At 44.0% G+C, this 27,923-nt stretch overlaps 1 protein-coding gene across 12 annotated transcripts in view; it reads right to left on the bottom strand.

Moving 5' to 3' along the window:
• Nucleotides 1–27,923, bottom strand: part of TANC1 (tetratricopeptide repeat, ankyrin repeat and coiled-coil containing 1) — a 216,154-nt gene that overhangs the window by 60,270 nt on the left and 127,961 nt on the right. For 11 of the 12 annotated variants that reach the window (XM_073305546.1, XM_073305545.1, XM_073305550.1 and 8 more), the window contains 5 exons: nt 23,198–23,458; nt 14,879–15,004; nt 12,946–13,227; nt 11,813–11,964; nt 2,444–2,675 (listed from right to left, as the gene is read on the bottom strand). In XM_073305546.1, coding sequence (XP_073161647.1) covers nt 2,444–2,675; nt 11,813–11,964; nt 12,946–13,227; nt 14,879–15,004; nt 23,198–23,458 — 1,053 coding nt within the window. The remainder of the gene's footprint in view (nt 1–2,443; nt 2,676–11,812; nt 11,965–12,945; nt 13,228–14,878; nt 15,005–23,197; nt 23,459–27,923) is intronic. The other variant, XM_073305549.1, reaches the window with a different exon arrangement.

The following is a 27,923-nucleotide window of genomic DNA, read 5'->3' as shown; positions in this document are numbered from 1 at the left end:
CAAAAATCACCACCGTCACTAATCTCACTTTAGATTAAAATTGAATTTTTAAAATCTAATTTACTATTTATGCTGTTTGTCTGCTTTTTGGCACTTTGCCCTCTTTAGCCAACGAAAATAGTTCATAGTTTCATTTTCTAGATCTTATGACTAGCACTATGCTGCAATGTCTGGGTTACAAATACTGCAGGGGAACTTCTACACATTTCCAGCTGTGTTTTGGTCACACTTTATATTAAAGCTCCATTTTGTAAATGGTATATTGAAAAGGTTAAATGATTAACAGATGTTACAAGCATGTTAAAGACATGAGTAGTAGGTGTTCTAGATGGTTATAAACACATCAATAGAAGGTTCCATATGTAATTACAAGCACTTACTGACCCTTAGATTCTAACAAATAACCATTTATTAGAACTTTTATTAATAATTTATTAAACCTTTACAAAACATTATAACACAAAACACCTATGTAAATAAGACATGGGGCAAGTTATTGAAAAAAGAGAACAAAACATAGCTGCTCATTAAGTGAGCACTGTCCATTCTGTGCACCATATGAGGTAAGGATCCTGTGGAAAAAACAGTATGTGACCACAGAATTAAGGAAAGTATGATAATGCATATGCACAAAGGGGCTGAATTAATGTTCCACAGGCAATCTTAATTATGACATTTCTAATTTTGGGCCACTTGACTTTTCTATTTTATAATGTTCTTTTAACATAACTTTTTGTATGTAATTTCCTATGTTTTTTAAAAGAGCACACTCTGCCACTTCAGCTATGGTGTAACTAATAGCAGTAGTGTGTCGTCACCCTCTATGCGGACCAGCACTAAAGAGGGATGAGAGATACTTTACCAGTGGGTTTCACAGTTATTTGCTGACAACAAAACAATGGTGAGACTTGGGAATCCTGGGCTCCATTCCAAGCTCTGGAGGATAGCATGCTCTAGTGGGCCAAAACTCTTCTGCATACTCCTTCAGAGAGGGACCCCTTCATCCCCACCCACTCAGTCCTTTCCTCACCACAAATCCTTATCTCAGCCCCATTGTCCTCACCTACTTTAGTCCCAGACTCCACTACATTCAGGCTTCTCATTCAAGTCCCAATAAGTCCTAGCCTCACCCCTTTCAACGCACCACAACAGTCTATCCCACACTCCCCATCCTCCCCAAACCCCAGCTCCTTGTCTCAGTCCTTCCCCCACAACCTGGCTCCTCATCATATCTGCCTTTTCTCCCATCTTACCTTTTCCCTCCCCCACCCACTGTTCCTCAATTACAATCCCTGACTCCTCATCCAATCTCAGTCACCATCACTCACACCCCCTACATCCCAACTTCTAGTCCCACTCTCCCTTTTCCTTTTCCCCTGCCCCCAGCAGCCTCCAATCCCCACCACACCCAGGTTCCTTGTCCCAATCTACTCTCCCCACATCTCCCTGGAGGTCTGGCTTTTGTCTCCTCTGCATTTGAATTGGGCAGCTTCCTCATGCATGCTGCCTGGGCCCAGCAGGGAGGTCATCAAGAGCATGGGGGAGACGGGCTTTCTGCTTTCAGCTCAGGTGCTCAGACCCAGCCCTGGCATGGCACATAGCAGGTCTGTGCGGTAATTACAGGGAGAGTCCTGCTCAGCCCTGGGCTGGACCATGACCAGTGCAGATGGAATCTTGGGGAATTTAGCTGCTAAAATCTAAGAAGTTTCTACTGAGCATGCATGAACTGTGATTTTTCAAAGACTTACAATTTGGCCAAATTTGAGTGGATTTTCATGAGAACAGCAAAAGACAGATCCCTCACACATATTTTCAAGATTTACATAATTTCAAGTGCTCCACAGCATGGGAGTGCTAGAGCTTTTCAAATAAAAGATACCAGAATTTTGTCACATGGGCAAAATATATTTTTTTCTTTTTGCCTTGTATTCAGAAACACCAAATTGCTTTGGCTGATGTTTTCCAAATTCAACCGGAGCCAGACACCCAGCATGGAAAATTTCAGCCTAGACAGTTAAAGTATGGCAAAGTTATACACAGCTAAAAACTGGGTTTTATAATGGGAAGTGGTGGGCAACCTTAATGGCTGATAGGCGTCCTGCCTATAACTTATAAATGTATCCTTAACAATAAGTGTGACCATGTTTTCACTGACATTTTCAGAAAAGTCATGAAAACATTACTTTTAATATTAGGTATTGGAGGATATTATTTTATAACTAAAATACTTCTGTCTGAAAATTGTCTACTATTCTTACAAGTGACATCTAAAATGATTATAACTGAAAGACATTAAAGAAAAACATTCCTGCTAGTGAAGTCATTCCTATACATTTAATCACCTCCCTCAGATAATTAAATACGTATATCAGATCACTTTAGGGTTTTTTGGTCATTTATAAAGTTCAGAGAAAGTTTCTGAGTAGACTGCTACTTGGCATACCTTTCCTGAGGTTTGCAAGTGGTTCCAACACTCCTCTTTTAAAAGCTGCTGCTGGATCTTGGACACAGGACCTAAGGCTAAGCATACTTTGTAGCTGAGGCTCTTTTATCAGAAGATCTCTGTATGCTGTTAACTGATGTGACCGGCAAAGTAAAGCTGCAATACTGTGCACAAATTCTGGGACAAGACATGTATATGTGTTGTCAGCTTGGCAATAGTGGTAGGCAACAACCTAAAAAAAGAAAGTCAGGTTATCACATTTTTGTAGATGACACTGTAGAAACAATGTGAGCCGTAGCTCACGAAAGCTTATGCTCAAATAAATTTGTTAGTCTCTAAGGTGCCACAAGTACTCCTTTTCTTTTTGCGAATACAGACTAACATGGCTGCTACTCTGAAAACTGTAGAAAAAGCAAAAAAATTTAGCTAATTTATTTAGCTGAATGGCACCCCCCAAGCTCTGTTCAATTTTAGAAAAGTTATCTTGATTTATATTGTGTGAAAGATGAGCCTAATGGAATCATGGCACAAGAAAAAAACAACAGGGAAAACAGTGTTACTACAGCAGAGGGTGGAAAGAAGATACACAGAAATCGAAACATCCATTCTGGACATAATCAATAAATGACTAATTTGAGTCCCTGCCTCTTGGCATTTGTATATGACTAGAGTTCAGCAGGTAAGGCAGAACTTGAGGCCCTTGCCATAACACAAAAAAAACTTCCAGAACAAAACCTGAAAATCTGTGAAAGCTCTATCTGAGCAAGCTGATCAGCTGAATATTACAGTATCACTGTAGGTAGCTGACTGCTGCAGAAAAAAACAGTTACCTTTTCCGTAACTTGTGTTCTTCAAGATGTGTTGCTCATGTCTATTCCACAGTAGATGTGCGTGCTCGCCACGTGCACTGGTGCCGGAAGTTTTTCCCCTTGTAATACCGGTAGGGGAGTGCTCCTTATGACCCCTAGAGTGGCTTCTCCATGGTGTGGCATAAGGGGCGCTGTGCGCTCCCCCCATCCTCAGTTCCTCCTTGCCAGACAACTCCGACAGAGGGGAAGGAGGGCGGGATGTGGAGTAGACATGAGAAACACATCCCGAAGAACATCAGTTACGGAAAAGGTAACTATCTTCTTTGAGTGATTGCTCATGTGTATTCCACAATAGGTGATTCCAAGCTACATCTGTTGGAGGTGGGTAGTTCACAAACTCTTGAGACAGAGTAGGGCCCTGCTGAACCCAGTGTCCTCCCCAGTCTGGGAGACTATTGCATAATGAGAGGTGAACGTGTGGACAGAAGACCATGTGGCAGCCCTACAAATGTCCTGAATGGGGACATGGGCAGCCGACAAGGCTTGTGCCCTAGTTGAGCGTGCCCTCACAATTGGTGACGGAGGGAGTCCCACCAGGTCATAACAGGTACAGATGCTCAAAGTGATCCAGTTGGAGAGCCGTTGAGTGGAGATTGGCCGACCTTCCATGCACTCGGCTGAAGCGATGAACAGCTGCGAGGACTTCCTGAATGGCTTAGTCCACTCCAGGTAAAAAGCCAGAGCCCATCTCACATCCAGTGTGTGGAGGCGGCGTTCCTCACTGGACGCATGGGGCTTGGGGCAGAGGACCAGCAGAAAAATGTCCTGACTCGTGATAGGCGGAGACCACTTTTGGGAGGAACGAAGAGTATGGGAGGAGCTGGACCTTATATTTATGAAACACCGTGTACGGGGGCTCGGAGGTCAGGGCCCTGAGTTCTAAGATCCACCTAGCCGACATGATCGCAACCAGGAAGGCCACCTTCCACGAAAGGTGTGACCAGGAGCACGTGGCTAGTGGCTCAGACGGGGGCCCCGTGAGTTGGGCCAACACCAGGTTTAGGTCCACTGCGGGACTGGGGGCCTAACATACGGGAAGAGACGATCCAACCCCTTAAGGAATCGGCCGGTCATAGTATCAGAGAATACCATGTGGCCCTGCACCAGCGGATGGAAGGCCGATATGGCCGCCAGGTGCACCTTGACTGACGAGGGAGGCAGACCCTGGGCTCTAAGGTGAAGGAGGTAATCCAGAATAAGATGGATCAGGGCAGCCACCAGGGAAACTCTTGTCCGCCCACCTGGAAAAACGAGACCACTTTGCCAAGTAGGCTTGGCTTGTGGAGGGCTGCCTGCTTTCTAGGAGGACGCACTGAACCCCTTCCGAGCACGTCCTTTCCTACCTACCTAACCATTGAGCAGCCATGCTGTGAGGTGGAGTGCCACTAGGTTGGGGTGGAGAAGGCAGCCCTGATTCTGGGAGAGCAGGTCTGGGCAGGAGGGCAATGGCCACGGTGGGGCAACTGCCAGGCCTGTGAGGGTCCTGTACCAATGCTGCCTGGGCCATGCTGGGGCACTAAGAAGAACCTGGGCCTTGTCCGTCTATCTTTTCCAGGACCCTGCTGATCAGCGGGAACAGGGGAAAGGCATAGAGAAACTGGCTGGACCAGGACAGGAGGAAGGAATCTGAGATAGCACCCCTTCCCAGCCCCTTCCTTCTCCCGGCCCGGAGCAGAACCGGGGACAGCAACGGTTCTGCTGAGTCACGAACAGGTCCACATGGGGAGTTCCCCACACTTGGAAAAGTCTGTACTCTACCTCTGGGTGGAGAGACCTCTCGTGCTGAGAGAAGAAGTCCCTGCTCAAGCTATCTGCCTGAGTGTTCTGGGCGCCCAGCAGATGGAAGACCTGTAGGCAGATGTCATGGGCTATACAAAAAGTCCCACAGCCTGAGGGCTTCGCGGCAGAGGGCAGAGGATCTGGCCTCGCCTTGCCTATTGATATAGAACATCAAGGCCGTGTTGTCCATGAGGACCCTGACCACCTGGCCCTCTGGGTGCAAGCGGAAGGCCATGCACGCCAGCCATACCACCCTGAGCTCCTTGACGTTTATGCGGAGGGTCAGATCCTGAGCTGACCACAGACCTTGGGTCTGAACATTCCCCACATGCGCCCCCGCATCCCAGGTCCGACGTGTCAGACACCAGTTCCAGTGATGGGGCCCTGACCCTGAATGGGACCCCTTGGAGCATATTTCTCAGGGAGGACCACCACCTTAGCGAGGTGACCACTGTCTCGGGCACTGTGAGGACTTTGCCCATCCTGTCCCTGGCCTGGGAGAATTCCAAGGCCAACCAGAGCTGGAGGGCCCTCATCCTGAGTCTGATATGACAGAACACATACATGCACGTGAACATGTGACCCAAGAGCTGGAGGCACACTCTGGCTGTTTTCACCAGAAAACAGTGACCTGTGACTGTGTCGATGAGCCCCTTCAGAGTCTCGAACCTGTTCGGTGGGAGGGAGGCCCTGGTCAACGAGGCGTCCAGGACCGTCCTGATAAACTCTATGCATTGTACCGGGACTAACATGGACTTGGGGTTATTTACCAACAGGCCCAAAGTGGTGCATGTGGACAGAAGGAGCGCCACGTGATCCCGCACCTGCGACCGGGAGCAGCCTTTGACCAACCAGTCATCCAGATGCAGAAGATCGGGACCCCATAGCATCTGAGGTAGGCCGCCACCACTGACATACATTTTGTGAATACCCTGGGGGCAGTGGACAGACCAAATGGGAGGACCGCAAATTGGTAGTATTCCTGCCCCACCATGAAACAGAGGAAGCATCTGTGCCCCTCAAATATATGAATGTGGAAGTACGCATCCTGCAGATCGAGGGTGGCGTACCAGTCCCCGGGATCCAGTGGGGGGATGATGTAGGCTAGGGAGACCATGTGGAACTTGAGCTTCACCATGTACTGGTTCAGGCCTCGCAGGTCCAAGATGGGCCTGACCCCCACTTTGGCCTTCAGGATAAGGAAATAGCAGGAGTAGCACCCCTTGCCTTTGAACTCCCCTGGTACCACTTCCACCGCTCGTACGCCCAGGAGCCGACCCACCTCCTTCTCGAGCAGAGCCTCATGCGAGGGGTCCCCCAGGAAGGACAGGGGCGGGGGGGTGGTTGGGCGGGGAGCAAGTAAATTGGAGGGTGTAGCCGTGACCACTCTGGGGGAAAGCACACATCCGATTGGAGAAGGGAAGCTTTATTGAAGGTAGACCCCTGATGATAACTGGCAGGGTGCCCCCGGGCATCCCATCGAAACTGCCTTTTCCCCGCCTGCTTGCCCTTGGAAGACCCAGGCTGGGGGGGCAGGCCGAGATTGCCTCTGTGGGCACCTCTTATAGTCCCGCAACTTCATATAAGCAGTCTTGTATTTTGAGTGGGTGGCCTGAGTGGGAGTCTGATGCTGCTTGAACTTAAATTTAGCCAGATCCAGAGTCTGGAGGGTTGTGCGGGAGTCTTTCAGGCCATGCAGCTTTGTATCCGTTTGTTCTGCAAACAGAGTTTTGCCATCAAATGGGAGGTCCTGCACGAAGTCTGCGCCTCGCTGGACAACCCAGATAGCAGGAGCCATGACCACCCGTCTCATGGACACCGTATAGGCCATGGATTGCATGGCCGTGTCTGCTGCATCCGAAGCTGCCTGCAGGGTTGCCCAGGCAGTCGCTGTGCCCTCCACCAGCGCTCTGAACTCCTTTCTGTCGCGCACCTTGAGGGAGTCCTCCAACTTGGGCAGGGAGCCCCACAGATTGAACTCATACTAGCCCAGGAGAGTCTGGTGGTTCGCCACCCACAACTGGAAGCTCGAGGATAAATAAATTTTCCTTCCACCCTGCCCAGTGCCGAGGAGGACAGCACATTAAACATGGAGTCCAAAGGCTCCTCCATCTCCTCTGCCTGGAGGTGGAGGCTTGATGCCACCCTTTTTAAGAGTTCTTGCTGGGCCCTAAAGTCCTCCTGTGGGACGGAGGGGCCATAATCGTCTCATCTGGGGAGGGTGAGGAGGCCAGCACAGTACTTTGCGTGTCCACTGACACCGGAGGGTCCACCACCTGGTCAGTCTCTGGACACGGTGCCAAGGATGTACATCCCACCGACTCCTTCCTTAGGGGTCTGGAGAGGGAGGCCGATGGTCCTTCCGAGGCTCCGGCCACCGGGCAAGCCCCCACTGGGGGCTGCATTGGGGGCCACAGTGTCTACTGGGACCGGCTGCGATAGCCCCTCCTCGGTGAGGACCTTTGGCGTCATCTCCCTCCGTCCCACTGGTGTTCGCTCCTTGAGGCAGAGCGGTGCTGAGAGTCCCGATCGGATGGAACCCAACCAGACAGTCTGGTGGGCGTCCAAGGTGATCCACGTGGTCGCTGGGCGGTGAACGGCGTCGGGAATGTTCCCTCGACTGAGACCAGTACCAAGCCGGGGGTGACTGCGGAGATCCCAGCAGCGGCCTGCCTCTGAAGCACGGGGCCGACATCGGCGGTGCTCCTGGTACTGGCATGGACGTAACATCCCAGGCCGCCTGCAGGGCCTCCAGACATCCAGGGAGGCCTGTTCTGAATGGGCCAGGCTACTTCACTCGACTTGAGTCGGAGGCTTAGAGGCCGGTGGGGATCGAGGGCTGCCCGACGTGGGTGTAGCCTCTGTCCCAGGTTTACTTCGGTGCCACGGCAAAGGCGGCCTCTTCCTAGCCTTCTTGGTGCATCCTATGGACGGGGAGCAGTGCCAACTAGTTGATGGTGCCGAAGAGTCACTGCGCACCGACACTGAGGTGCCCAGTGCCGACTCAGAGTGGCGTGCTGGAGCCGGGGTCAGTGCCGACTCCATCAGAATAGCCCGGAGCTTCATGTCCCTTTCTCTCTTGGTCCGAGGTTTAAAAGACTTGCAAATCTTGCAGTGATCACTGAGATGGGTTTCCCCCAAACAGCTTAAACAGTCTGTGTGTGGATCACTCACAGGCATAAATCACGTACAAGTGTCGCATGACTTAAAACCCGGGGCACAGAGCCTGCCCCGGCCCAGGCTGTCTAGCTAAACTAAACTAAAACTAACTACAGGTACCAACACTGAACGAACAAGCAGTTCTGGGGACGAGCTACAGCAAGGCTGGAGCAGAGCAGTTCCGATGCACCTTGACTGGCGGCAAGAAGGAACTGAGGGTGGAGGGAGTGCGCCATGGAGGCGCCGCACCATGGAGGAGCCACTCCAGGGGTCGCCAGGGGTGTTCCCCTACGGGTATGGCTAGGGGAAAAACTTCCAGCACCAGCACACATGGCAAGCACGCACACCTATTGTGGAATATACATGAGCAATCACTCGAAGAAGAAAAGACTTCAATGCGCCTTAAAGTGAGGAGGAGTCACGGTTCAGGGTTCTGATTATTTCTGTGAAAATCAACCCATCACAATGAAAAGCAATGTTTACAGTTCACACAAGTGTGTCATTTAGTGGTTTTTATGGCTTGAAACTCTTTAGCACAGGGGTGGACAAACTTTTTGGCCTGAAGGCCACATCGGGGTTCCAAAACTGTATGGAGGGCCGGGTAGGGAAGGCTGAGCCTCCGCAAACAGCCTGGCTCCCACCCCCTATCTGCCTCTTCCCACTTGCCACCCACAGTCTGCCCCCCTCAGAACCCCGACCCATCCAATCCAACCCCCTGCTCCTTGTCCCCCTCCCGGGACCCCCCACCTCTAACCGCCCCCTATCCAACACCCCTGCTCCTTGTCCCCTGACTGCCCCCCAGGACCTCCTGCCCCTTATCCAACCCCCCCACTCCCTGTCCCCTTCCTTTGCCACTCAGAGCACCAGGACTGGCAGCCACGCCGCCTGGCCGGAGCCAGCCACACCACTGCACAGTCTAGAGCACAGAGGCAGGCTGGTGGCTCTCTCAGCCACGCTGCCTGGCAAGAGCTCGCAGCTCCACCATCCAGAGCACTGGCGGCATGGTGAGCTGAGGCTGCGGGGGAGGGGGACAGCAGGGAAGAGGCCATGGGCTAGCCTCCCCAGCCAGGAGCTCAAAGGCCAGGCAGGACGGTCCCACAGGCCGGATGTGGCTCGCAGGCCGTAGTTTGCCCTCCTCTGCTTTAACACCTTTTCCACTGGATGCAAGTAGATACTTTAAAACACCCCTTTAAAACAAAATTTTGCAAATGATTGAGGAAACCTATTTTTAGAGTAATATGAGAAACATATTTTTAAAATATGTGGAACTCTGATGTAGAATATTTTTATCCTTTAGGCAAAATCAGTTTCTCAGCATAATATAATCTAATACAGAAGTCAGTTGTAATCAAATACTCTAGATAGTCACAGATTATCATCAGTATGTAGTCTAAACTACAGTAATACAGCTTTTAAAAACTTTTTTCAAATTGAGAAAAGAGTTAATTTAAGATGTGAAGTAGTTTCCATCTCAGGGGAGAGTAGCTTGTTTTGGTTCTCAAGCACAAGACACATTTTACTAGACAGAACATATTATAATATGAGCACAAGATTCCCTACATATTTACATCACGTTCAAGTACACTCTTCTGCCCCTGTGGCAGAGCTTTAAACTGATTTGATCTGAGGAGAATCATGAGGGCATTGTCAGCATGCTCTTTGCTCTCAAGACTGAGATTGAGTCTTTGCTCTGGTTTTCTTGAAGGAAATCTTGGACAACTTTGGATGGTGTCTACATGATATCATGCCTACATCACCAGCCAAAAATCTCCTTATTATAATTATGGAACAGGATCACATCCTAGCTCCTTTGTTCAATATCATATTTCTGATGTTTAGAACAGCTGAAGCTCTTATTACTTATAATGATTTTCCATATTTTAGCAAAACCAATCTGCAATAGTCAGTGTCAGGGAAACATTTCCAACTAGAGATCAACAATAGATCTATCCATAAAATGTCAAAGCATAGGAGTATCTGGCACTAGGTGGGCCTAAGCACTGGAACATCCCCAAAGTTCTAGGATTTTCACAAGCAAAGGGCTTGGTTTGAACCTAATTATATTAATAATCACACTTCCCCCCTACCCCATATGTAAAGTTCTAACATTGAGTGAACGAATAATTGGGAAAGGTATGGAGAAATAGTTATTAATTCACCCTATGTAAGTTTTGTCTGTTTTTAGACTGTAGACTCTTCAAGGCAGTGAACATCTCTTACTGTGTGTTGCATAGTGCCTAACACAATGGAGCTCTGATGTTGGCTGGATCTCTAGGCAATACTGGAAAATAAATTTCACAAACGCACTATATATTATAAAAAGTATGAGCTAGGTAAGGTCTCCTCACTGAAGCTCAGAGAGTACTGAATCTTCTTTTTCAGAAAGAGGATTTAGGATAGGAAAGATCTCTTTCTTGAGAGCTTGACCATTAGTGGAAACATCTTTTTTCATCTTTGGCAGTTAAAATCTTTGCCTTTTTATCTTTGAAAGCTCTAGCCCAAATGATCCATATTTTTTGAAATTCAGGCTAGATTACTGCAAAATGTGCTTACCTTGAGATACCACAGACCACCTACAAACTATCAACAATCAATCATGCGATGGCTTGTCTTATAAATGGGAGAGAGCAAAGATTGTGTTCCACAACCTGCACAGGCTCTCCATTCAACTCCAAATTGGTTTCAAGGTATTGATCCTAATCTTTAAAACCCTAGAAGAACTCTTCAAGCTATTTTACATACTACCTTTCTCCCACCTCACTCCCCAATGACACAATTTAGAAGCTATAGTGAACCAGGACTCAACAACTGACAGCCTTGAGGGCTCTTGGAAGACAAGGATAGAACATTTCTGATAGAGAACTCACTGCTCTGGAACTCTCTATCACAGGAGAAAGAGATGAGACCAAATTCTGCCATGGTTAAGGCATGTTGCAGGCCTCACTTTGCAAGTTTTTCCACAATAACAACTGCATCAGAAAGACCTAGCAACATTCACTTGGGAAAGAGAATCCAAAGGATGCAGTCCCATCCAAGAGACAATTTGCTGTTAATCTTAATTTCTGTAACCCTTGCCCAAACACAATAGCAACGAGTGCATTGCAAATTGCTTTGAGCAAAACTTCTGTCTTTCCTTGTTTCATGCAAAATTGCACTATAAGAAGCTACACGGAGTAACTATCTGGTGGGAGCAGTAGACATCTAAGGAATTAGGGATGCCAGTGACTGATATTGAACAAAAGGAACTTTTTCTCACATTTCTACCTTCTCTTAACCTAGATTACACAGAGGACAAGCAAGCAGCAACAGCAGAGGCAGGAGTCAGGTATTACACAGACTCAAGTGAGCAATGGGACTGCTACCAGGTTGCAACTCATGAGAAGGGAGAAAGACCTGGCTAACTGTGCAGGGTGTATGCATGTGGTACACTCTTATATGAGCATGTCCCAAATCACTCTCCCGTCTCACCCCTACCACAACCAGGGAGTTCTGCAAAGCACCATGTCTCAGAGTTTAAACGCTTTTTAGTGTGTTAGAAGTCTACTGAATGGTGAAAGCTTACCTTTGAAGCAAGACATCTCACAGATTTGTCCATTTGATTTTGATGTTCAGGAGTACCAGGACAACTCAGGATCTTCACTGTATTGTTACCATTTGTGAAAGGAGCAGGCGGTGGTAATTTAGTGAGGGGAATCTCTTGACAGGGGTCACTGCCTATAAAAAAGTGCACAGACCAAACTTATGATTACAGACTACTGCTGTGTGGTAAAATATATACATGATAATGGAAGTTCTTAAAGTCTTGGGTAAAATTTACTATTAAGATACATGATTTTTAAACATACACTATATACCATCCTCAAAGGTAAAGCGTTACAACATGACATGCATATACATGTTTTCATCTTTATACTCTCTATGTGATTTAATTGACCTCTGAGCTGAAGAAATACCAAATACTGAAAATAAATACAGTGATGTGAAAATAAGTACAATTCTAAATGCAAGAACTCATTATATCATATAATGTACCAGAGCTCAACTGGTGTGGAAAGTACTAACTATGTTATCATAATAGCCTTTTCGTCACATCATCAATATGGGACATTTGAAAAGTGTCAGCATTGGAAGTACTCTGAGTAAATACATAGAACTATATCATCCTGTCACCTCTAATAAACTGAGGGAGTGCAATGGCAACAGAAGGGCACGGAAGGGATAAGTGTCACCTTCCTAGCATCACCTTCCCCTTCATCTCAGATTCTGTGAAGCCTTTGAAAAATCTGCGCTGCACATTTCAGGGTATGATTATACTAGAGCACCATCCTCCCTCCACAAACCAACAATAGCTTTGGGGTGGGGGTGGGGAGGAGGAGAAGAGTCTAGGTAGCACAGTTCATTAGAGCCATGCTGCCAAGTGAGTTTGGAGTGCTGGGAGGCCAGGTGGAGATTCAGAGTTTCCATAGCTACCCGGGGAGTGGGGGATTTTTTTGGTATGTGTGGGTGCCTGTGTGTTTAAGAAGTTGAACCCCTGGTCTATTCTCTTGCAGGTTATTGGAACTTCCTTTACCCCGAGGAGAGCTTTTCATGCAGGGGACAAGAAGGCCAGTAATTACTTATGTCTGCAAAGTAAGCAATATTCTGACCCTTTGTATAGTATAATAACTGAAACAATTATTTAGACAAGAAACATACTTTTCGGGGATGAATTAGGGCTGTTTGAAGCAATTTGCCTCATGCGACTTCCATGGCAGCTAAGTGCCACCAGCTTTGAAATTATAGCAGTTTTTCCAAATCCCACATTTCCAATAATAACTGCTCCTCTGTTTTCTTCCAGCTCTGGATTCTTCAAGGCTTCTTCAATCATTTGAAACAGCCATTCTCTTCCGACAAACACCGAGTCTGTTGTTATGCTTGGCACTTCAAACAATAGTGGCTTTAGCAAAATGTCTTGAGGCTTATAAGGGACAAAACGTGCTGAGTAGTGGAAAGGGAAAAACGTTTATTAGAAGCAAGTACTGTTATGTAATGAAAACCTATTTATTTGCAGCAGTATTTAAGATGACAATTTCAATAACTTTTGGTGGGTACGTTTACAATTTGAGAGGATTTCTTTTCAGCACTTTTATCATAAAAACAAACAATTACAAATGACTTATTGAACTGTCTATAAATTAGCAGCTTCAGTGTGGATTAAAACCACTTCATGATAAAATGCAAATAATTCTTGCGGTTTTCTTTTTGGACAGGGGTTCAGCCTTTATATTTAAAATGTTGTAGAACTGTGATAATTTGACTTTTAATGAAGAACAATTTTTTTCTATATATTTGAAAATGCATAACAAATTTTTCTAATTGAGGGCCCGGCCCTGTGAAATGTTTTGAGTCAGAGGGAGTTGTGGGTGCTAAGCACTTCACCTGGTTAGGTCCTTAGAAGCAGCAACAACATATATAGAGAAATGTAAAGAAATACTGAGAAGCATGAAAAAGTTTGATTATTTGACTTCCAAAATCAGTCAGCCATGTAAATGAGACATTACTGAACTGATTCTCAGCAGGTGATGAGTTCATACAGCCCTTTTAAAGTCAACAGGAGTTGCAGGTGCTCGACACCTCTGAAAATCTGACATATCTTCTTGTTCTCATTTGTATTCTCAAACAGATAATGCAAGAGCTATAGGGGCTAATGAATCTGGTTTTGATTGGAAAGATTACTTTAACCATGCGAAAATTTTTTTAAAAAAACACAATTATTAAATGATTTCTCAAGAAAAGATTTGTTTCATAACTGTTTTTTCAGCAATTAACTCATGAAGATAAAGTGAATATGAATGAGGGCACCAAAACATCTACACAGCGACTCACTGAAGAGCAATAATATGGAAGTTTGATTGCTTACATTTTTCTGTTTGTAATGGTAATCTGAACAGAAAAAGCAATTGACCAAAATAAAGTTAAGATGAGAAAATAAAAATTGCACACAATCTGCAATGAAAAAAATGCCACTATTTTCCCAAAGGGCATCCCATACTAGATTATTTATGTACCACTACACCAATCCTTAATGAATGAATTACTTTTCTTCCATAAACAAGATTCAGGTGCAAGGATAACCTTGGGATTGCATATAAATCTGTTTTTTAAAATACAGTATCATCCTGGTTATTTGAATGCCATGGAGGATACTGAATAAGTTTATCTGAAGTCTTGCTTAGCTGATCAAAGGAATCTTCAATATAAACATTGGAGGCACATCATTCAGTTATGAATATGCGAGGTTCAGATAATCCAGGTTTTACTGCACATGCATGTTAATTATATAAATATATGTTTATTTTTTAATAAATATTCCGTTTCTGATCTACAGTATGCCATACTAAAAGAAGTGTGAGCAAGCACTTTTTTATGATCAATAATGTCCCAGAACCTGTAATAGAATCTACTAGTGCAGAACTGAATGCCTGCATGGAGACCCTCTGGCTTCAGCTGAACACGTGAGGAGCCCAAGAACCTGTGCTTATATAGGATTACACCTACAAATTCTTTTGCAAAGGCTTTTGCAGCTTTACGATATTACTAAAACAACTACTGTGTATCCATTCTAAAATAACCACAAATGTATAAATACCTTTAATTTCTTGTTGTACTCTTCCTCCGGCAGTGTTATGCCAAGGCAAGCGAATTGAGGTGCGTAATGGAGTATTCCTTTGTCCATCCAAATAGCTCAGATCTTCTAACTTGGTTGAACTTGTTGCTAGGATATTAAGAACTGAAGTTTATTTTTTCATCTGAATAAATAATGACACAAAACTAAACTAAATACTGTATATCAGCATGAATTATTATTAATGATTATATTTATGCTTTCAACATGGAATTCATAGATAAATTTTCCTGCACAGTTACACCCGCAAATTCTAGGTAATATTTTTGATGAGCATGGTCATTTTCCTCTGTAAATGTAAGTCTTTGATAGTAAAAAGATTTTAAATGTCCTACCCACACCATGAACTGTCCATTTAAAAAAAGTCATTTTCATTAGATATGCTTTTATTTATTTTATATTTTTAATAAGAAATATTACCAGAATTTAAAATTATGCTAAAATTCCTAGTGAGAAGCTAAGGAGGGTGAGGGGGTAGAAAGCTTTACATTGAATTTTTATGATAAGCCTGGGCAGTCAGAAATTATTTAGTAAAGCTTCAATACTTCCAAGCAGAAACACAGCAAGGTAGCTAGATGAATCTTCTGCCCCAATGATTTCATTCATAGTTCTGGCAATCCAGATCTTGCAATTAGACAAGCAGACACTGTGTGCACTATTTCACCGCATCCAGAACATTAACAATCACCCCATTAACTATGTGACTCTTCATATTACTTTGCAAAGCTAAATAGATTTCTTAACTATACAAGTTCTTGATTGGAAGAGAAATCTTCTGCAACAGCACGTGATCACACTCTGTATTCATGGGATTAAAATGTACCGATAATTCCACAACGTATTGGCACACTACCAATTCTTCCTAGGACTGAGAAAAGTAATATACAAATATTGTAGTACACTTACTATTGCACATCATTTAAATGGAAACCTTGAACTATTATTGCAGTGGTGGGTTGAAGTCATTCACATTATATGTAGTTTATAGAGTGCTCTGGGATCAAATGCACTGAAGTGGAAGATTACATTTCTTTCCCTACCACCATTTAGGTCTTTTTCCATTTGGCAGGCATTCATTTCCCCTTTCTCCCCCTTGTTTTTCAAACAAAACCAACATTAATATGGCTTCTTCTTTACTTTGTTGTTTGAGACCACTATCAATGATGTCAGTAGAGCTTTAGGAACATACATTGGTAAACTGCTGCTTGCAATATCCGTAGAGAGCTCATAAATGCAACTGATCCTGGGTCCAGCAAAATGATGCATAATTTTTCCCTTTTGTTCTTAAACATTTTATGAAGAGGGACAGAAATAAAAAAAAATGTTAAAGACCCAGAGGACTTACCAAACAGTTATACTGGGGGGCACATTCTGAGCCTAAATCTCTTAGCAGTGTCTTCAAAAGCAACATTTCACATTTGGGTAGATCGTGCAGTCTTTCCCCTCTTGCGCTTCCTCATAAAACAGTAGTGGTGGGCCCTGTGCACAGTCAGATGGTGTAGTTCTGCCACCAGGAGCAGAAGGATATAAAGGAGCTCAGCTCAGGTTTGGGTAGCCCTGAGTAACAGAAGCAAGGCAGGCCGGGAACAGTGGATCAACAGCTACGCAGACTTGTCAGCCATTCCCTCTATGAAGGGGAAAGCGGGAGCTGTTGCAGTAATAGCTGCTCTGCAGTTGGAGCAGGGAAGGATTTCCCAGACCCTTGTAAGCTGACCCTATACAAAGCCTGGTTCTTCACACTTATCCCTTCCAGGCCTCATAAATCAATTGTTTACAAGGACAAGTATTTCTCATAATCTAGATAAAATTCCAAATTATTATTTATAATAGGAACCACTCATCTGCACAAATGATAATTTTCACACATGCACAGCAGTCTCATTCCATATCTCAGTAAAGACTGAACAATGTAGGGCCAGATCCTCCATATCTGGCTAAGCAAACTTTTACTAGTATAGCATATTTACTATGTTACTAAAGAGACAACTGACAATATAAATGAACAGCATATATTTTTCAGAGTGGTAGCCGTGTTAGTCTGTATTAGCAAAAATAACAAGGAGTCCTTTTGGTACCTTAGAGACTAACAAATTTATTTGGGCATAAGCTTTTGTGGGTTAGAACCCACTTCATCAGATGCATCCAAGGACTCCTCGTTATTTTTGCATATATTTTGTGGTTCCTTGGCTCCCATATTTTTAGAATTGTGTTTGGTTTGCTTACCAACTGACCTGTGAAATATTATTCCTGTCATTTTATCATTTAATACTAGTAAAAAAAATTCAGAATCTTACTCTGTCGTAAATGCAGCTTACTAATGTACCGCTTATGGATTAGCGCATCAAAAAATTGTAATAAGGTAACCTTTTTATAATAGTGGTGTTTAAAATCAGAGCATTTTTATTCCTCTTGTGTACAGACAGACAACGTGCTAGAGTTGTGGTTTTATATGGAACATTTTTTCAGAGGTGTCATAGGTTCGCCATCTTAATTACACACTCATAACATGGTGGCCTTCATTTGAGTGTTTCTGGAGCAGAGACTGTGCCTTGCTGTACATGTGGGCAGTGCCTAGTGCATTGTCAGTAACAACATCAACCAATTTAGTCCAGTAACCCAAGTTAACAAAATGTTAACAATGTGCTGTATGCACATTAGTAAACCCAAATTAACAAAAAGGAGGGTTTTTAGCATTACAAAGATCCAAGTCATTAGGTTATTCCCAGTTCAAGCAACTTTTACAAAGCTGTGCTTCATATGTACAGTGAAATAACACATTTACTTCCCTACAGTAACTGTGGTTCTTCGAGATGATGTAATCTGTGAGGATTCCACTGTAAGTACACATCACCTCATATGCACAAGATCAGTTTCTTTCTGCTAGAAGTATCCATCAGGCTTGCCCATGAACCCTGAGTCTCCTCATGCTCTGGCACGAAGGGCAGACCCTTCTTCAGTTCTCTTCAAAGCTTGGGCAGCTAAGGACTGCAAAAAGCAGGGACAGAGGGCAGGTTCTGGGATATGCACTGACTATCACATCTCAAAGAACTACAGATACTGAAGGGTAAATAACCTTATTTTCTTTGAGTAGGTTTCAGTGTGGATTCCACTGTCCGTGACTGGCAGTCAGTCTGGATGGTGGGTATGAGGTGTATCAGCTGTGTTAATCAAACAGAGATTGAAGTGCTGCTCCTCCAAACTTGGTATCTGTCCTAGCTGCCAGGTCAAGTCCGTAATGTTAACGAAGGGTGGCTGCTTTACAAACTTCTGAAACTGGCACATTTCTGAATCAGGCTGATGAGGTCACCTGTGCACCTCAACACTGTGAGATGAGAGAAAACAGAACATGACTGAACTGGTGGATGGTATGCTGGTATTGCAGCTAGGTAGACTTTCAGTCCAAGATGCTTGGGATTAGCCCTTCAACCAGATTCACATTGTTTTGGAGTTGCCCACATATGAAAAACCTTTCCCATTTTGCAGAGTGGAAGCCATCCTTCTCTGCTTAATAATTCCTTGTACTTGTCTGGAGCACTCAGTCAGTGATGGTCATCCAGCCAGCATCCAGGCCAGGCCATCAGATGCAAGAACTGTGGGTCTGGATATAGTATCTGACCCCGACTCTCAGACACTATATCTGTGCAGGCAGGCAGGGAGGCAAATGGGAGGTTGGCTAGACATTACGTAGGCTGACAGCCAGAGTTCTCTCAGCAAATAAGGGGCTAGTATGACAACAATAACTCTGTACCTTCTGATTTGCATATTACCTGAGAATCAGGAGAATCTGTGGGAAGGTGTGGAGGAGGTCTCAAGACCACTGAAAAAGAAAGGTGTCCGGTGAAGATCCTAGTCTCATACCGTCCTAGATCAAAAGGCTTTACATTTGGGGAACAGGCTGGCGGTCGGGATTCCCCATTTCCAGAATACTGGGTCCAGGATGGATTTCTGCCATGACTGCTCATAGTTAGTTACCATGTTCCTGCTCATAAAGTCTGCAAGATCATTTTTGACCCTTGTTAGATGAAAGGCCAGTGTGGTCACAACATGGTGGTGACACCATTCCCTGAACTCTATGACTTCCAGGCAGGTGGGGGACAAACAAACACCTCCTTGTTTATTGACATAATGCACTGCTGACATATTGTCTGTCAGGTTTGTACTACAGTTCCACAGAACAAGAAGGAATGCCTGATGGCTCTCAGGTCTAGGACATTCATGAGCAGCTTTGGATCATCAGAGGACCTGGCATTTGGAGGCAACTCTGATGGGCACCAAAACTGCCCCTTATACATCTGTAATAAGCACTTCTGTCAGGGAAGGGACATGGAGGACACTAGCTTTCTCACATTTAAAGGTTCTAGACATCAGGTAAGTTTTTACCAGACCTGGAGTAGTACTGTGAATTATTTGTTCACACTGTGTTTGGCTAGGCATTACACCAGCTTTAGCCAGTGTTGTTATGGATATAAGTGGGGTCAAGTTGGTACAGGACAACATGTGTCCTAGTAACCCTAGGCACATGCAAATCATTATGGACAGTCTTGTCCGTACAAATGGGACGGTAGGTATCAATCCATCTTCCACCAGCCCCTCTATGCTCATGCTCACCATGAGTCAAGTAGAGCTCCTATGAATTCTATAATCAGGGATGGTATTAGAGATGATTTCTTGTAGTTTGCTAGAAACCTACACTGAAAGAACAGGGAAGTCTACTTGATCTAGGGCTATCTTGGTCTTCCCATGAGATCTGCTCCAGAACAGCCAGTTATCCAGGTACAGGTAGACATGTACTCCCTCTTCCATTTAGGTACACCACAACCACTGCTGTGGATGTGATGAATATTCTCCATGCCGTGGAAAGTCCAAAGGGCAGAACCCAATATTGGTAAACTCTTCTCCTATCAGGAGAGTCCCTCAAAAGGGATGTGGAAAGGGAATGGGATATAGTGAGAATTTGATGGTCTAAGCATCCATTTGTCAGTGGAGATGGCTGACCATGTCTGGAGGAATGAGGCAAGGCAGCTTCTACTACAGGCGCTCATATGACGGATTTTGATACAGCTATTGACTGAGCTATCAAATTTGCTGCTATGTGGATAGAACTGTATGCATGGCTGGAGTTGAAGAGGATTGACATCCTCTATCATATCTCATTTCCTTTTTTGACTGACAGTCCAGCTGCCTGTGGTATGAAGGTGTCTTCTGTCTCTGCTGATGTTGCTGTTGAGTGCAGTACATTTTGCAGTACACTAGAGGTCTGTAGTTTCCCAGGGACTACAGGTTGCCTTAAAGTTCTTGAGAGTGGAAGGCACTTCCTGTTTTCTTACTAAATAATTCTGAACCCTCAAATGGAAAACCTTTGATTGTGGCTTGCACTTGGCAAGGAATGCCCAAGCCGGGAGCCAGAATGCTCTCTTCATGGTCACAGTGGTGGCCATGGGCCTAGCCACACTATCAGCTGTATCCATTGTAGGCACATCTTTGCCACTAGTGTCCTTCTTTTACAATGTCCTTACAGTCTTGTCCAGTCTCATATGGGAGACTGTTGACAAATGGCATCACTCTGCCCCATGTCAGAAAATCATATTTGGCGAGTAGAGCTCGGCAATTAGCCACTCATAGCGGGAGATAGGCAGAGCAGGAAGACTTTCTCCCGAACTGACATTTTGGATCTTCCTCCTTTGGTGCATTCTTGCTAGTGTGTGATTTCTTTTGGATGGCAGAGATTACTAGAGATCTGGAGTTGGAGTGTGAGTAAATGTATTTGAACCTGGAAGGTGACATCTGACCTCTTCTCAATACATTTTGCCAGTGGTGGTATAGTGGCCACAAAGCTCTGGCTGGAACTCGTAATCCCTCATTGATAGGGAGAGGGGCTCTGGCAAGATTCACAGACCACAGAACTTCCAATCATTTGTGAGATTGTTCAGATTTAACGCAAGTCTCGATTTCCAGTGTGTCTGCAATCCATTGCAGGAACTCTTGGAACACACTGAAACCATCCAGAGTCAGGATCGGTGCTGAGGCAATTGCCTTGTCCAGTGATAAGGAGGAGATGTCTTTAGGGGGCAACACTGGGCACTGATAAGTTATGCCTGTGGGTCCCACTCCTCCTGGTATTCTGGTATCTGTGGTCTTGCCAATAATGCTATGGTAGAGGGATATCTTCTCTTTCTAAAAGAGGAGAATGTTTCATCAAGACTTGGGAAGCCTCCAGCAACCCCAGAAGGGGGTAGCATCCTATATTGATACAGATGGTTGACAGGCTCCTGGCTGGGCCGCTGCCAGTCTCGTGGTGGTGGAGTTCAGAAGAATTCCTCTGGTCTTCTGGTGGTACTTGGGGACTATATGGGGAATGACACCCTGATCGATGCTGGTAAGGCGCTGTGCCCCAAGGATGGTGACGAGGAGCATATCTCCTCTATAGGTGATGCTAATGGGTGTGGTTCCCATGGTGCTGGTGTTGGTACCAATGGACACCCTGGTGCTGATGGCAGTTCCACACTTGTACACTCAGTGCAGTTTTCAGTACTGGGTCCAATACCAAAAGAGTCTGCTGCATCAGTTTGCTCTTTTTAACTCATCTTTGGATAATGGAAAAGTCATGCAAATTCATTAGGATTCTTTGTCACTGCACAGTCTAAGACTAAAATTTTCATTCCGCAGGAGGTCTAACTGAGTGAATAGGATGAAGCTAATGAGCAAGCATAGCAGAAAACTGGAAAGTTATGCTCTGTAATCACAGCAGTCTACTGGAAAAAATCTCGACTCCCTCCCTCTGTAGACTTTAACAGAAAGACCCTGCACAATATAATATTCAGAAGTAATGTAATCCTTCACTTAACAGTGGTGCCTTCATTGTTTCAAAATTAATGTACTAATGATTTTCAAGGCATTTTAAATGCTCAGTCAGACTATGCACATCAAGACTGTGCTTTCTGTCAGCTTCAAATGCATTACTGAATTTCACAATACAACTGAATCATTCAATCTAGTTATAATAAATAAGAAAAATATAATCCTAAAAGACAAAAAAACCTCCCATCCAGTACCTTGCTGACAAATTCGGAGTTCTTGATAATGTTCACTATGCCATATACTAGTGTATTTTTCAAATGTCAGTTCCAACTTACTGCACTTTGTTGGATATCCTTTCTGGAATAGGGCCACATTACACTTCCTTTAAAAATCAACTGAAGAATGGATCAGTGTTTTTCCAGTGTTTTTCCAGTGCAGCCCCACTTATTTGCTGCTTCAAATTTAAAAACACAGCAAAACATGATACTCTTATCACAGATTATCACTGTAAATTATTGAGCAATAGAGTGGTGATACTGTTGTATCTTTAAGCTCAGACCAGCACCGCTAATATATTCTGCACCAGAGCACTGTCACTGGAAATCCCAGTGGTTACAGAAGTAACTTCCCACTCACTGCAAAAAATGTTTCCCTAGAGAAAAAGGCTCAGAAAACTTCAGTTAAAACTTTAAACTAAGACCCGCCAATATCAGTCAGCAATTTTTATTTCACATCTCAAACTACAGCTCCTTTTTTTTTTTTTTAAAACTGTGGAATGCTGACTATATTCAACTCCCAGTCAAGCATAATACTTTTCCCCTCCATAAATCATTAACTCCTGGCAAGGCCTGGTTATGTTAGGGGGGCTCCTTCAGTCTACATCTTCTGGATTTTATAAACTTTAATTTTCATTTGTTTTAACTGAGTTTACTGTCATTATATTTGTTTCCCTTGCCAGTTCTGGAAAGTTTGTATCACACTAATTGTCAATGGGTTTACACAGGTATAAGTGAGGGGAAAATATGGCATTGCAACTGGAATTTAGTTAATTCTAGCAACAATACTCGAACCATAACTTAATCTACCTCACCTCTTCCAGAGCTGTATTGAAGGTGCATTGCCAACAGACAGTAGTTAAAAAAAACACTGAAGTAAACCCCCCCACCAGAAACAATTTAAAATAGTAATGGTACATTTACAAACCCAGTAAATAAGTGCATATCCGGATTAAAAAGCCCACAGAGTAGAAGAAAAACATATTCCTATGGATGGCACTATATACTATAAGTGTCTCAACAATAACATCCATGTTCAAACTTGAAAACAATTTAAAGTAATAAACATGTATTCAATTCACTGCAGAGTAATTGCCTTTTTCCTACAAAGAAATATCTTACTAGCAATGTTGTAACTTTAATACAAAACCTCATTTTGTACAATTAGATCACGAAAAATTCCTCCTCCTCTAGTTCAGTGCTTCCTTACCTGCAACAGAGTTGGGACGAGGCATTATTAAAGAGCTAGAACTTGGTGTATAGGAAACAGGCCCATCTCCAGTACACACTTCCACTTTAGACAAACTCTCTGCAGACCCAACTGTCTCCTCTTCTGCAACCGGTGAACAATTATCTGCCCTTCGATCATGAATAATTCCTTGATGTACACCAGCCCTGAGACTCCCATCCTTACTCCATTCCAAACTGGATCCGCTGCGATCATCATTTTCAGATGAACTTGTTATGGTTGCTGAAGAAACAAAAATCCTAAAAACTTAGGGAGGATGAAGTACCACAATGGCACTTCAGTGGCATGACACATTTACTATTCAAATGGCATTTTAGTTTACACAGGTAACATCCAAGTAAATTCCATACAATGTATTCTGTTCAATTAGAAGAATGCTCCTTGTCCATGAAAACAAACTGCTCAATTCCTCCTACAGGGGGCTGTAATATTTTGGTCTAATTTTGGTTGCTGGGTTTAGAGTGCTGAATGGTGTCGGCGGCCTGTGATACACAGGAAGTCAGGATAATCTGGTGGTCTCTTCTGGTCTTAAACTCTATGGCTACAGGAAAAGAGAAAGTCTGATAAAACAGATAATGAAAAGGCAGTTTGGAAACTCCTTTAAATCCATGTAATGTGTGGGAGATAATTTATCCAGTTCTTTTCAATGAGGGAACAAACTACCCTTTAAAGAATAAATCTCAAATTCCTTTGAAAATTAAATTTAATAATGTAACAAACTACTACAAGTATTTTTATAAACAAGAAATTTTGATCAACTAATAAAATCTAATAGAAAAACATAAAACAATAAAGCATTTTAAAAGTAAGAATCAAGAATTTAAATAAATTCTTGATAAGTCACTTTTCCAAATATATACTTTTTACAAAAGGGTCACTTTTCAACTCCAGAGTAGGCTGGGACAGTTCTACCAAAGTCACCATTCTGTACTTTCTGAATAACAGTGAAACTTTAGGACAGGACAGATTCCTGACCTGCTTTCTGTAAATCCAAGATGGAAAGCTAAAATGCTGACCTAGCTAAGTGTGCCAAAATATTCAGACAGTTCCTCCCACATTTGTTTCCATATGTCTCTTTGCAAAATAATAAGTTTTTGAGAATACCATGCGAATTTAGGTATATATACAACTTTCCTAGGCATGCTGCAATCTATAGCAAAGCACACATAAAACTGCATGCTGGGGATTTAGCATAGCTCTTTCACAGTCTAACAACACAGAATATGTCATAGTGAAGTATGTGTGAAATCAAAATGAAAAGGGACAATCCTTATGTTAGAGTTAGAGGAAATTCAGAATAATTATGCTCTAGCTCCTGTCCTTTGCTTCTAGATTAGTGTGGGGGGCTCTCTTTCCAGCTCTATCAGCTGTGGTTCTCATTTTGCCTTTGATAATCTGGATACCTCCAAAGCCCTTAAAAAACTCTGGCCTAACGCTTTTTATTCTTCCTCACCCATTGCACTAATACTTCCAATTTTCAGTATTTATACATTTATGAACAAACAAAAAGGATGACAAAAAGATATCTCATATTCTGAGATTTATTGTTGTTGGGTAGGAATTTGGGGGCAGGGAGAATAGAGCAGTATTCCTATTTTAAAAAGGTCGTTTTGACTCCTAACCTTTTTTTTTTTTTTTAAACAGAAAAACATTAGAGCTGAATTACAAACGAAGTATATTTCATTTTCTTTAGTTTTTACTGTCCCTCGTCTAGCAAAATATTTCAGCACATGTTGAAGTTTAAACCTGTGAGTAGCCCTGTTGACTTAAGTGGGGCTACTCGCATGCTTAAAGTTAAAAATATGCTTAAGTACATAAGGGCCTAAACTGACAGCAGAGAGGAGTTCTCCAACCTCCATCTCTAATAACATAATCTTCACATTAGGTTAGCATTTCAATCTAAAGTGCTGTAAAGCAAAAAGAAAAATCTTAAAATATCAATTTGATACGGTAATTCGTTAAGCAAAAGAAAAAACTAATTATGACACGTTGGTCCTCTAGTGCAGGGGTCAGCAACATTTCAGAAGTGGCGTGCCGAGTCTCCATTTATTCACTCTAATTTAAGGTTTCACGTGCCAGTAATACATTTTAATGTTTTTAGAAGGTCTCTTTCTATAAATCTATAATATATAACTAAACTATTGTTTGTGTAAAGTAAATAAGGTTTTTAAATGTTTAAGAAGCTTCATTTAAAAATTAAATTAAAATGCAGAGCCCCCCGGACCAGCGGCCAGGACCCGGGCAGTGTAAGTGCCACTGAAAATCAACTCACATGCCACCTTTGGCGCACGTGTCATAGGTTGCCTACCCCTGCTCTAGTGCTTAAGCACTCGGTCTTGCTGCAAGCAGGTTCATAATCTGAGTGATATGTAGGATTTTGGACCAGATGTAAGATTGGTACAACACTTGGTGTATTCTGGCACACGTAGCGTGGCCAACATTGTAGCTTCCAAACTTGGGTCAACAGAAAGCAGATTAAGAATCTATCCCGGGGTGGGCAAACTTTTTGGCCTGAGGGCCACATCTGGGTACGGAAATTGTATGACGGGCCATGAATGTTCATGAAATTGGAGGTTGGGGTGCGGGAGGGGGTGAGGGCTCCGGCTGGAGGCCAGAAATGAGAAGTTCAGGGTGTGGGAGGGGGCTCCAGGCTGGTGCAGGGGGTTGGGGAGTGAGGGCTCCAGCTGGGGGTGTGGGCTCTGGGTGCAGGAGGGCAGGAACGAGGGGTTCGGAGGGTGGAAGGGGTTCGGACGGCGGCCAATGGGAGCTGCAGGGGCGGCGCTTAGGGAGAGGGCAGTGTACAGATCCCGCTGTCTGCCCCTACGCGTAGGAGCCGGAGAGGGGGACATGCTGCTGTTTCCGGGAGCCACGCAGAGCCACAGCACACATGGAGAGGGGCAAGCCCTGGACCCCACTCCCCGGCAGGAGCTTGAGGGCCAGATTAAAAAGTCTGAAGGAGCGGATGCGGCGGGCCGTAGTTTGCCCACCCCGATCTATCCTATCCTAAGGCACCTCTGCTTATCAGAGATTACAGAATGAGTGACAACAACAAAAACAAAAAACCCAAACAGTAATAACATAATCTGCTCCCATTCACAGAAGACAAGGTGTTTAATACAGTGGTTTTGATGTATACCAAACTTTAAAATTTGAAATATATCTTTCCCATGGCTAGCTTTGTAACAATTCCACAGATTATAACTTTGCTGTCTACAAACATACAATAGCAAACTGCACCACCCACTTCCTTTTCTAATCAATTTTTGTTCAGTAAACAAGCCACCTGACAATCCACTACAAGTATGAAAAAAACAGCTGCTGTTTCAATATGCTTATTATGAAGTAACAATGAAGGCTCTCAACTCAAGATATCAGAAGGAATATTTCCCTAATCATCTTTTTAAAATCCTGGTGTAAAGAATGTTGATGTATCTGTAAATGAAATTTAGATTAAAACATCCCAAAATATTTGGCTTACCAATTTCAGAAACATTTCAATCTGTACAGAATGCATTTAACACCAAGGATTAATTATAATTTTGTGCTGTTTTTTCAATTAAAGCAATGCAAAACAGGAAAGCAACAACAAATAATTTCCCATACAAAATAGACTTTTATGGCATGAAGGTATACCATAGACCAGTGATCACCAACCAGTAAATCGCGATCAACTGGTCGATCCTGGAGCCTCTGACAGTCGATCGTGATCTCCAGCTGCTAAAAGTCCATCTCTGCACACTGCTCCTGCCTTCAAGCACCACCCCCACAGCTCCCATTGGCTGGGAACAGGGGACTGCGGCCAATGGGAACTGCGGGGGCAGTGCTTGCAGGAGTCACATGCTCCCCACCCCAGGGGCTGCTGTGGCATGCTGGCAACTTTAGGGAGCAACATGGGGCTGGGGCAGACAGGGAGCCTGCCTTAGCCCCGCTCTACTGCCAACTGGGAGCTGCCCAAGGTAAGCACGCACCCCAACCCCCAGACTTGAGCCCCCTCCCAGAGCCAGCACCCCATACTTTCTCCAGCACCCCAACACACTGCCCCAGCCTGGAGACCACTCCTGCACCCAAACTCCCTCCCAGAGCCCGCAACCATCTCGTAAGGTAGATTCGCCATTTCTCTGATCATTCTAGTCGCCCTTCTCTGCACTTGTTCCAGCTTGAATTCCTCTCTCTTAAACATGGGAGATTGGAATTGCACATAATAATAAGGTCTCACCAGTGCCTTGCATAATGGTAATATTTCCCCTATCTCTACTGGAAATACCTCACCCAATGTGTCCTAGGATTGCATTAGCCTTTTGCAGTCACATCACATTGGCAACTTCTGTGACAAATCCTGCATCTTGGCGGGGGTTAGACAAGATGACCCTTGCAGTACTTTTTAACTCTTGAGTTCTATGATTCTATGTGATTAACCAAGGTTTTTCTCCTCATCTGTCTCTTCCAACTGACAGATTCCCCAGCTTGTACCAAAAATTCTTGTTGAGAGTCCCTAAGTGGATGACCATGCATTTCGCACTATTAAATTTCATCCCATTTCTATTTACTCCTGGGGGAATTCTGCACCATTGCACATCTCAAGAATTCATGCGTCCCACAGATTTTTTTTCATCTAGTCTCTGCATCCTCCATTGGGGATAAATGAGATTAAAGAGTCAGATTTAAGCATCAGTGTAAGACTAAAACT

Source organism: Lepidochelys kempii, chromosome 11 (genome assembly GCF_965140265.1).
Source record: "Lepidochelys kempii isolate rLepKem1 chromosome 11, rLepKem1.hap2, whole genome shotgun sequence".
Lineage (NCBI taxonomy): Eukaryota > Metazoa > Chordata > Testudines > Cheloniidae > Lepidochelys > Lepidochelys kempii.
This window is presented reverse-complemented; position numbering and strand designations above follow the sequence as displayed.